The 12,040-nt window shown below is 35.6% G+C and overlaps 2 protein-coding genes and 1 long non-coding RNA gene across 4 annotated transcripts; 2 read left to right on the top strand and 1 right to left on the bottom strand.

Moving 5' to 3' along the window:
- The first annotated feature begins 5,659 nt into the window (after positions 1-5,659).
- Positions 5,660-6,315, top strand: LOC113505098. The gene is made up of 3 exons (XR_003401602.1): positions 5,660-5,710; positions 5,798-5,868; positions 5,971-6,315. It is a non-coding gene; the product is annotated as an uncharacterized LOC113505098 (long non-coding RNA).
- A 140-nt stretch (positions 6,316-6,455) lies between these two features.
- On the top strand, positions 6,456-7,790 carry LOC113505182 (uncharacterized protein KIAA0754-like). Of its 2 annotated transcripts, none has more exons than XM_026887769.1 (3): positions 6,456-6,624; positions 6,835-6,907; positions 7,173-7,790. In XM_026887769.1, exons 1-3 carry the CDS (start codon positions 6,571-6,573, stop codon positions 7,727-7,729), a joined length of 684 nt encoding a protein of 227 aa, XP_026743570.1. In that variant the 5' UTR covers positions 6,456-6,570; the 3' UTR covers positions 7,730-7,790. The 2 variants fall into 2 exon arrangements, with proteins under 2 accessions (XP_026743570.1, XP_026743569.1); XM_026887768.1 differs by having other exon boundaries at positions 7,170-7,790.
- Positions 7,791-7,961: 171 nt separating this feature from the next.
- LOC113505061 (putative nuclease HARBI1) lies at positions 7,962-10,528 on the bottom strand. Its single transcript, XM_026887567.1, has 7 exons — positions 9,934-10,528; positions 9,573-9,763; positions 9,345-9,477; positions 8,923-9,063; positions 8,576-8,706; positions 8,390-8,519; positions 7,962-8,012 (listed from the first exon to the last, which is right to left on the bottom strand). Exons 1-7 carry the CDS (start codon positions 10,156-10,158, stop codon positions 7,962-7,964), a joined length of 1,002 nt encoding a protein of 333 aa, XP_026743368.1. The 5' UTR covers positions 10,159-10,528.
- Between the last annotated feature and the right edge of the window lie 1,512 nt (positions 10,529-12,040).

The following is a 12,040-nucleotide window of genomic DNA, read 5'->3' as shown; positions in this document are numbered from 1 at the left end:
GATACATAATCAACGGGTCGCGGTTCCCTCTAACCTTTCCCAATTTAAATAAGGTCCTTATTTATGAAGGCTGCGCAAACAAACACGTTTGATGTAGCCGCCATCGATGCAGCCAACAAGCTTATACGGGAAAATATCCCGAAAATTTGCGATACCCTTGAAAAAATATTTTTATAAGGTAACATGATGTTTTTCACATTAACTTCATTGAAAAATTGTATCAAGAATATTTGTGTGTGTGTGTAAAAGATACTCGTCTTTAATCCAGTTTCTATAAATTAGACTAAGACCTAAAGATTCAATTGTTTAAAGAATAGCATATTGTGTAATGTTTCAACTAGTAATAAAATAAAATTTGACCTCGTTTTCGCAAGTTACGGTGCCTGAAACTGATTCACTTTTAGTTGACATGTATCAGAGTCATGCACCATTATTTTTTAATATCACACTAGCTGACCCAGCAAACGTTGTTTTGCCGGATATTTTTTTTAGTGTGAGCAACCCTTATCACTTAGGGGTATGAAAAATAGATGTTGTTCTATTCTCAAACCTACCCAATATGCATACAAAATTTCATAAAAATTGGCTAAGCCGTTTCGGAGGAGTACGGTAACTTACATTGTGACACAGGAATTTTATATATTAGAAAATTATGAGACGAAGCAGCTCAGATTAGAAAATTTTCTTCTGTTTAAAATACGACTCTCTTCTAAGGACAATAATCCTTGTATCGCGGGGGATTTCACAAGTATTTAAGTCGAATGCACAAAGACGCCTAGACTCAGTCGAGGATCAAACATACTGGGGTGATGGGTTTGGCGTTTTGACTTCAACCGTGCTATAAGTGCAGTCAAACTGTAACGATGTGCATACGAATGCCTCTACATCAGAACATAGGTAAATAAACAACAATAACATAATTAAATGCCCAATAATTAAGCTGGCATTTAAACAGAGGCCAGTCCAAATTAATATTTGTTTAACAAACGCAATATACGTACAGCAAGCCTGTACTGTTAATTCTCAAAGTTTCAGTCTATTGTCGAAGCAGGACGGCTATACGCGCAATGTAGAGCGCTCTCTCGCTTCCACAACGTCATAAATCCGGCTTTAAATTTCATGGTAAGGGCTGCATCCAAGGGGAGTAATAAACACAGAAATACACAGTTATTTAATATTTAAACTTTTAATGTGAATATGTTATTTAGAGACGAATGTTAAAACTTTTGTTGTGAAAGGGTTAAGGGATAAGAGATTTTATTTTTGTGTCGTTATATGTAAATTTTGATACTTTGTTTTTATTTTAACGTTAAATAAGAACACGCATTATTACTAGGTATGTTAAACTTTGATTTCGTTTTGTAAAATGTTAGTACAGTCGTATCACAAATTTTATGAAACTTATTTACCCACGTACGCGTTTGGGCGTGACGATTAACAAATATACATATGCATCAAGTAATTATGAATCATCCTCCCGAAGTTACTACAAAATACTACTCTAAACAATAAAAAATGTCTAATCCAAAAGTACTTCACACGTTTTCTTAAAACAATTCTCAAAGGCTGTTTTCACACCAGGCAACACAAGCCACCGATAACCTGAACACTTTGGTCTATATCAGGCATACATATTATTAAAATAGTTACCTACCAAGGACTTGTCATCACCTCATAAAGTAAACGTTGTGTTGATGAACAGACACTATGAGACTTAGCGAAAATGGTTAAAGTTTTAATTCAGCTTCGATAGATGGTGTTGGCGTCGAAATCGATTATGCTATGGTTTCCTCCAGGATGTTTTGCCTTAATAAATAACCAGCTTAGATCAGAACACACAAAATTTAGTTCAATTCCAATAATAATTTATTGCGTTTCACTGTAGATCATTCCTATTTATTTGCCAGCTTGGTATAACTACATCATTGCGATGCTGCAATATAGTCTCTATATTAAAAGTGGCATTAGTGTAGTAATCTATGCCTAAAATCTTCTCTTTATGGCAAGAAACCCAAGCCCAGCTTTGAAACATTCATTAGCTGGATCCACTTATTGCGTATAGACGTTCAGAGACCAGACCAAAGACATGTCTTCTGTTGCCTGGTATACGAAAGGCCACGATTACATTATGATGGCCAACTTTGGAAGGCTTAACTCCTAAAATTGTACTTTATTCTTTGTTTTAAGGAAGTGAAAGTCGTAAAATTTTTCATAACAAAGTGTGTTTATTATGAAAAATGTCTCTAAAAGCGTTTGCATTTAAGATGTCGGCTTTTTTGTTTGTGTATCTTTCTATTTCTGTTTGTTTATGGAAATAAGATGAATATAATTACAGTTCTTGTTATTTTAAATCGGCTGAGTAAAAAATTTGTGTATTTTTTGCCTAGCCTATTGTCAAACAGCTAGGCAAAAGCCTCTCAAAATATTGCCACAATTTTGCCTCGTGAGGAAATTGAAAAATGTAATACATAAATGCGTTCAGATTTAATCGTTACAGTTTCCTAGGTTAAATACGACGGCGCCTTTCATCTTTTGTCCATGCGGCTAATATAAATATAAAAGTAGCTCTGTCTATCTGTGATAAATTCAGTCACTAAAATATACTAAGCAGTTAAATTTTAAGAACAAACATTAAGTCAGTTTTTTTAACTGAACTTGAATTTGAACTAGATTTTATATGAATAAAACTAATAAATTACCAACCCTTAAATAAAAATAGTTTGACTTGCGAAATGTTGATGAAATTATATTTACGAAAGCCCCGCGAAACAAAAATTAAGTTAACTAAAACGTCGTTATTTGAAAATAGATCTTTCTGTTCTTTATACTGAATTACTGATTAACTTAATCAAGGACATCTCTCCTCTTTGGATATTGGGCCCAACGGTGTTATAGGCAAATTTACAGCTACACGTCACACATAAGCTATCTAGCTTTGTTTGACAATATAGTCTACGTTTCCATTGTAGCAATCGGCATACATGAACATATGGAATTTACAAACGTATGTTGCCAGGAAAAACAGCGTGCGCTGCATACAGTGCGTGCGTGGCGTTTGTGTATGTGACTGGCGTATTTGTGAAAGCTACATATAACATGTCAAATGTATATGGGTTGTTGGCGTTATGATTGTGATCCTACCTATACAAGAAAAGTCTTTACCGGCAGTGAGATAACCTAAAATTAAGATTAAAAAAAATGACTCCCGCACTATTAGCATGAGAAACACCGAGACTCAGAAAAAGCATCCGCCTTTCAAAAAAATATATTACGTAGGGATCAAACCCCTGACACGTCACCCACAGAGAATTGGCCTGGTGACCTATGCCACACGGCTATCAATAAGGTCTCATTAATTTCAATTATGAACGACAAAAAAATCTTCTGCCTATAAGAAATGAAAGAATAAGTTTTAAAGATTAAAATTTATCTCATAATTATAACACTGAAATGGCGATAATTACTCTGATTAATTACGGTCTTAATTACAGATCTAAATCCATCAATATATAAGCAAAACTGTTGCTATAAATGTTCCCTTTGTAAATCAAAATAACGCCTGAAAAGGCTCAGTGGTAATAAAACAATGACACAAATCTACATTGATAGCAAACGGCCTACCAGTGTAGAATCATCTGTCATACACTTCACAATAGGACAGATATTTATTCTAAATTCCACCCTAAGAAAGGAGGCTTAAAGTTTAGATTGCAACGTCTAAAGATTTTTCCGTAGAAATCATTGCGAACGATTTCGGTCGACAATTTAACCTCAAACTGCAGGAACATTGCAGAAGGCCAGTTTTGAAACGTCAAAATATAAAAATATTTCATTGCATTTTTTTGTTAATAATTCAATATGAAGTTCTATCGTCAGATACAAAACCAAACAATCAATTTATATAATTCTAGCTTCTCGGGCCATCCCGCTGCAAACCAAAAATGATCCCACGGGAACATAAAATCGGGATTCATCTAAATCCGTTCAGTAGTTTTTGCGTGAAAGAGGAACAAACATCCATATATCCATAACTCCATTCCTCCATACTTTCGCGTTCTTAATAGGATGATCGAATTTCTAGTAATCACTGAAAAGTGTTTAGATACAATAGATTGAGTACTTAACAGGTTATGGAAAATACGATTATCCAGATCCATTCAGAAACACTAGGAGCCGACCGAATATAAGAAATGAATAGGTAAACAAATAATGAACTTGAAAGAACGTAGAGTGCACATGAATAAATTCACATCTACCCATTAAACAATTTCCAAATTATTTTACCTCATTTAAAAAAAATCTCCACTAAAAATACTCCCAAAATTAACTGCAAAAAACCTTAAACTTCTAAACAACCTGCCCAACCAGCCAACTGAACGACCGATTTAAATTTCAAATTGCCAGTTATCCTGATAGAGGTTAGCGATGAATGGCGACGCATTAAGTTCCCCGCCTTACTTTGTGCTTCCCTATCACCGAATCTTATTACGGAATCGTTTTAATTATGGCCACGTTTGTGTAAATCGATACAGCTGGTGCGAGTTTCGAGTTTGGAGATCGTAAAAAGTTTGGTGTGGAAAAAGTTTTTTGAGTTATTAATAGGGATTGATTTTATGAAGTTTTTCTCGTTTTGTGGATGTGACGTTTGGTGGGGTCTTGAGTTGAACTGGCGACCTGGCGACCCGGCGATCCTGCCGCCGAATAAGCTCATGATTAAGGACTCTGGTTGGGTCCGAAACTAGACGGGCAACCCGATGAATACGCGTAAATTTTTAAAATATAAATCATCCTCCCAAAAGTTACTTTAAAATATAGTATCGATTTGGTATATTCTGAGCTAGGTTTGGCAAAGAACTAGTAAAATATTCAGGTATACCAGTGCCGTGAAGTCAAGTTTATTTCTTTCCTTAACGCTTACAAATTACTTATATGAACTGAACTGTAAAGTCAAAGACACATCACTTGTCGAAATGTACATTTGATATTTATATATTTTCTACATTATACTTTATCTCAGGACTTAGATTAAGTTTTCAACCTACCACGTTTTATTGATCTTTACATAGACAAATCATTGTCTTGTATCTATAGAATAACATTGAAGAATATGAACCAATTGTAGGACAAACATTGACCATGCCCTAAAAAAAATTCTTCAAAACAATTCAGCGAGTGATCTATATGAAGATTGACATATTCGAACTCCTTGGCGTTTTCATCGAATTTTAATGGTTACCATGGATGTGACAAAAGCGTTTCTCTCCCTAGTCATCATCAAATATGATTGATGTTCTGATAATTCATGAATAATGACGTAAAAATGCGATCGCAGCACCAGAAAATGTTTCTCCATTCAACGATTCTAATACAAAATTAACCTCCTCAAATTCATAACGTTAAAACAACAGGGGGCTTAGACAAAGTAACATCGCTTTGTAGCGAAACGATACCGAATTTCGACATCGTCTGTGAGATAACGACAAACATTTCCTAGCCAATGTAACTCCGTTGTCGTGATCGTTGTGACGAACCGATCATTCGTTAAAAACCAAAATATTGTTTATGGTATCGAAAATTTAGCTGTCACTGCAGCTGTCAGTTCAAATTGTTTAAATCCGCGAATTTTTTGTTTGTTTTAAAATTATTATAAACTAAGTGTAGCATTGCTTTCATAGAAAAGTTTTCAAGCAAAAACAGTATTCTGACGGTGGTAAGTGAAGTGAGGAGTGTTATTACTTATAGATCGTCTGCACAACTTAATTATATACGATGAGTGTGTAAATTATTTAATTTTTAGCGATTAAATATGGAATCAAGAGTGCGAGCAAGTCCCGAGCAAATGACAACGATGCTTGAATATATGGAAACGTAAGTAAATACAAGTTTTAATCGTTGTTGTGTAGTGGTGTAAACAGTAACGCGCTCTTTTAAATGAAATACTTATATTGAATTTTTGTTTGTTTACGTTAGTCATGGTGACCTGGCGAGGCCTCTTGCTGGTCCACAAGGTCGGGTACGGTTAGACCGGCTCTGGACTGAACTGGCCAATATGTTAAATGCTGTTGGTGGTGGTGTCAGCAAGACTACAAACAAGTGGAAAAAAGTAAACACCTAATGAACAGTTATTGAAAGATTCTTCCTTCGCAACAGTGATTCTTCCATCACTGGTGCTATGGGAGTGTAGCTAGCAATCTTATGTTTTCAAGGGTTTAATGCAGTGTATGAAAGTTGGCTTGAAATCAGTCTAAAGATTTTTGTAGAATATTTAATTTTATGTAATAATATGTAAAGTTTAGATTTTGTGTCAAATGGCCATATGAGAACAAATTATCCAAAATGCTTATTTATTTTTAAATTTTCAAAGTACTTAAACCTATTTCAGTTATGTATAAATGCATATACAGTTAAAACTAATGATTGATGTGATCTTTATTCAAAAAAGGTGTGGACTGATTGGAAATCCAAAACAAAAAAAAAGCTTTAGCCATAAGGCATCATGCAAGAGGGACGGGAGGTGGGCCAGCATGCAATCAAGCATTGTCAGCAAGTGATGAGAGAGTGCTGGCCATAATGGGTGCGCTAGCAGTGTCAGGCCAAGGCTCTGTAGAAGAGTTAGGATTTAATGTAAGTATTGTACGTCTTCAATGCTCCTGCTCAATAATAACCAATGTTTTTTAAATATACAAATTTGAAATATACTTGGTGAAACAAAAATTAATTAATATGCAATACACTATAATTTTTTTTTGATAAACCTGTTTAGTATTACTTTCAGTATTTATTCCATAAGTGTGTATTGTTTTCAATAAATCTGTGATTACCAATATTTTTCAGCGATCTAATCATTTTGCGCAAGATGATCCTGTCACCCAAGATGTTGTGATCTCATATTTAGAAATTGAAGATAGTAAGTATTAAAATATATATCCTTTAAATAAGTAAGTAATTATATATTATAAGTCATCTGAATAACCTAGGGAACTTAGTTTTGCTAATTATATTCTATATCATTTTGCCAATTTTTTTTTAGAAATCCAACCAATTGCGCATTATTGAGTGAAAAAACATCCAACTATTTTAAAATATTGACAGGACTCAAATTCAACTAAACAATACCAACCAAAAAAAGAGGTATCTGTACTGCTCAAAATAATACAAATTTTCTTTAGCAGAAACTCCACAACCGTCACAGCCCTCAAATAATTTGTCTGCAAGGCAAACACCCCTTCCGCTTATGCCGACTCCACTTTCGGCTCATGGACGGCAGCCTATTGCGCCATCCCCGCTAGCCCCAGTAGCGCTATCCCCGCCAGCCCCGGCAGCTCTATCCCCGCCAGCTTCACCAGCGCCCTCTACTCCGAGGCGAAGGCGACCAACTGTTCCCCGCGCGTCAGCTATTACTCCGCCTGCCAGGCGTCGTCCTCGCTTGGGTCGCAGGTCGCCGGCGTCACCGCAGTCTGCTGCTTCTCCCGACCGCCCCCGCTTGCGCGCCCGCCGTAGATTTGCACCGACCCCTTTTGAGAGAGCGGCAAGCGAATTTACAGCCGTTGAAGTACGACGCCTGGAGCTGGAGGAAGCCAGGAGTAGGCGGCAACACGAGCGCGACTTGCGAGCGTTGGAGGTCGAGCACGAGCGAAACCAAGTTTTCAGCTCCTTGGTACAAGTTGCTCAGGCTTGGCTTGATTATTATCGCAGTAGGGACAACACAGAACCGGTGAACACTGCGTAGTTCAGCAATTGTCTTGTCCCTATTTCTAAAATAATTAAATGCTTATCGCTGAAGCCTTAGCATTCTGCATCGCATACTTGTGCAAGGGTCATACTAAGACCCTTGCACAAGTATGAGATGCAGAATATGTTTATGCAATATGTTAAAATTGTAACTTTGAGACTTTTTATTTTTATTTTTAAGTTTTGAAAATATTTACTTAATTAATTAATACTTGGAGCACCAAAGCAGATCACCTAGGTGATATCTGTACACCACCGAGGTGCTTTGCTGCTGCTGTGTTCTGTGAGGGAAAGGTGTAACAGGAGTACAGAAAGTTTAGTTTTAGTTTAGATACAGCTTGATTACCTGATTATAGACTAGTGAGTTGAGGCTTGCCTAGAGCCCAACAGTTGAAATAAAAGGCTGATTAATATAATTGTTGTAAAGATTAAAATTTTATAGAGTTTATCTAGTGAATAAGTCTATTAGATATAGCTTGATTACCTGATTATAGACTAGTGAGTTGAGGCTTGCCTAGAGCCCAACAGTTGAAATAAAAGGCTGATTAATATAATTGTTGTAAAGATTTAAATTTTATAGAGTTTATCTAGTGGATTAATAAAAATATACAAATTTTCAACTTAATTTTATTTATTAACATAATCACATCCTACTAACTAAGCGGCTTCGCATAGCCCTGCCTCGGATTAACTCATTTTGGTTATCATTGATGGAGGTGCTATGGTGTACAGCATCATCTTCACTACCTTCTAAGCTCCCGGCTGGCATATCACTCGGAGGTGGTATACTAGCATGTAATGCAATGTTATGCAGCACACAACATGCATTTATAATTTTACTAGCCATCTCCGGGTGATAATGAAGGACTCTGTGTCGAAGCATACACCTCCATCGAGCTTTGAGTAATCCGAAGCAGCGTTCAATGCGAGACCTCGCTTGGACATGACGTCTTGTATAGGTATCTTCTTGCGACCCTGGTTCACAATTTAATATGGGCGTCATTAACCATGGGCGCTGTGGATAGCCAGAATCTCCTAAAAAAAAAGATAATATATATTTTTTTATTCCACTCCACTTTCAATAAAAAAGAATTGAATAACCATTATTTCTTTCAAGTCATGCTCCCTAAAATATAGTGCAATCTACTTGGCATGTAGACCTATTGCAGATGTCTTACTATTTAAACTTACCAAGTAACCAAACATGTTCACCACTTTCATGCAGCCTTCCATGTATGAGCCCACATGACTCGCTGACCATATGTGGGAGTCATGAGCAGCTCCACCAAATTTTGTGTTCACATTGGTTATTTTTAAATCATAATCACATATCTGCAAAGAAAATAAAATATTAGTTACTTATTGATTGATTTGCACAAAGACACAAATTGCAATATGGGGAGGGATTGAATTAAGCACTAAAACTAAATCATTAAAGTTTTATAGCTTATACTTACAAAATATAAACATATACATTATCATAATATACTTTGAATTGCCATTGAATTCACTTTAAAGATAGTGATTATTTTATTCATAAACATAAATAGTTTCTATTAATTTTGTTAACCATGCAGTTTTGTACTATGATTGGAATTGATTGAGCAGCTTACCATTTGAACATTTAAGGAATGAAATCCTTTTCTATTATAAAATAAATGTTCTTCCTCAGCCGGTCTCACAATTGCAATGTGGGTACAATCAATGCACCCTATCACACCAGGCAAATTATGTGTCCTTTGAAACCTGTAAATTATTTAATAATTTTACAACAAATATCAAATAGAACTTTAGTTATGTAGGAACCTTTAAAAAATTCAACCTATTTAATAAATACATACTTCTCTTTGATTATGGATCTCTCCTGAGGTGTTTGTGGAAATACTATCCACCTACTGACCATCCAATTATGGTTAAGGGCGTTTACTACCTCTCTGATGCAGCGACTTGTTGTCCGCTGTGTCAAATAGTGGCCCACACCCACAATTTTTTGGTACGACCCTGTAGCTAAAAAGCTAAGAGCACATAGCACCTGAAACATATAATAATACATAGGCAGGTTAGGCCATGAAGGTTGATTTCATTATTTTAATTTACATAAGTAATAGGTTTATCAAGTATTGTGTGATAAGTACCACGATATTATTGTTGTATAGTACATCACCTATAATACATATATTTTATGAATTTAAAATTTCTTACCTTTGTTTCCAGGGAAATCTCAGATGAACCTTTCAATAGGGTATGACTTTTTAAGTCGCTGCATAGCTTTCGAAAGGTTTTTTTGTTAAGCCTGAAATGTTGCATGAACAACAATTCTGGCATTTCTTGAATTGTTTCCAATTGCCTTCGGTGTAATGTACGCTTTTGGCGCCTCTCCCAGGTGTTTTCATTGTGTGCAGCCCACAATAAACGTAGAGAATGCATTTTAAAATATATTGACTTCGCGAGAAAAGAAACTTCAGAGTGAACTCAGTGAACACTTGACGTCTAAAATCAGCTGCTTAATGAAATTCGGCCATATTGTAACGATAACTACAACGTTTGAACGTTCGTTTCGTTATCTTTTTTGACGATCACGATCGAGACAATAACGAACACCGAAAGTGCTGCTTGTCTACGCATTTGTATGGGATAAACGCGATATCGATTCGTTTCGTTATGGTTTCGTTATGAATTATAACATTGTCTACCAACTTACGATAACGATGACGATTGACCACGTGACTTAACGCGGCTTATGTCAATCCCATACTGTTTAAACTTATCGAACTTCGTTATCGTTTTTAAATTGTTACTTTGTCTAAGCCCCCAGATCCCTAATATCCTTTATAATATCAATAAGATCTTTAGATGCAACATAATTTCTATAAAACTCCTTAAAGTTAGTCCGAATCATAATAATTAACGGGTTATGATAACCATCAAGACTCCGTATTTCATTTCCAAATCAGCTAGGATACGGTTCCTTGGATCCCTTAAACAATTAAATTTAACTGCTATAACAATAACAGTCGGTATAATTTTAGGGTGAGACGGGGTAGCGGGTAGCTTAAGGTCACATATTTCGGTATCCGTGACCCGGTTGTCCTTTGCATCACGATGGGAATCATAAGGGGCTTTGTTTTGAGCGGTTCCGGTGAGTATTGGGAATATTGTGTGTTGTTTTTGTGGAAATATGTGGTATGTATCCGGATGCGGATTTTGACGGTCAAGGGCAAATTTGTTCATGAAGATTTTTCTTCTTTTACCCTTTATGCTGTTTATTTGATATTCGACGGAGGTTTTTGGGAAAGATCATCGTTATGAGTTTGGAATCTTACGCCTGAGAATGGGTTTCTCAAAATTTTTAGGTCTTTTTGTCTATCCCACGCTGCCCTCATTCAGGTATTCCTAGGTTTATTTTAGATATTAAAGATGAACAAATATAAATGGATTGTATAACCCAAGGAAATTACTATGAAATTCGAAATTAACGAAATTAAATTGAAATTTAGTAGTAATCATTCAGCATATTTATAGATCCGTCTTTAATTTGCTAGAATTAATATTCAACCCACGCGATCACGCCCAAAACGAAAGTCCCTAAGTTTCCAATCTGACATTGACAAAACATCTGTCCCTATTGAAAGTAATACACTTGATACTTCTCGCTGCCCTTAATCAGTCTAAATCGTCTGTCGATCAGCCGAAACATTTTTAAGCGACAATCAACCTTAATAGCTAGTTTATTGGGCTTAATTTAAGTCTCGACATCGATTTATCTAGCTCATTTGACTGGATTAAAATTTAGATTTCTATTATCGAGTGTTTGTGGTGCTTTCAGTTGTAAAATCAATTCTATAAATTGTCTTGATTACATCGTTTTCAGTGAATCATTTTATACGATGTTCTTAGCTTTGATCGGTTCTCTTTTCTTGTGTAATCATTGATGCTGGTTATAATTTTCATTCAAATTAATATTGTGATGTCTATTATTAGGTTATTATTTTTCTGCCTGGGTGTCTTTCTTCACGTGAATTGATTACGTGTGAAACCCCCGTGACACAAGCATGACACTTCTTAGTACAGGACACAATTCTATTCTAATAATAATTAGTAAGTCTTTAATAAAGTCATATTATTATATTGTTGCCTAGCGTCATTAATTTCCATCTTTAAAAAACCAGATCTCTTTTGTTTCTATATAAATACATAACTAAAAAGACGATGAGTCTGGAAAGAGTGTTTCTTGTGAGATGACGTCAGATATAAAGGTATGGAAGAAGAAGACATGTTGCGCCGACCCAAAATAAAATAATTGGGAAAA

Source organism: Trichoplusia ni, chromosome 24, assembly GCF_003590095.1.
Source record: "Trichoplusia ni isolate ovarian cell line Hi5 chromosome 24, tn1, whole genome shotgun sequence".
Taxonomy (NCBI): domain Eukaryota; kingdom Metazoa; phylum Arthropoda; class Insecta; order Lepidoptera; family Noctuidae; genus Trichoplusia; species Trichoplusia ni.
Note: the sequence above shows the minus strand (reverse complement) of the source record. Positions and strands in the feature narration are given on the sequence as shown.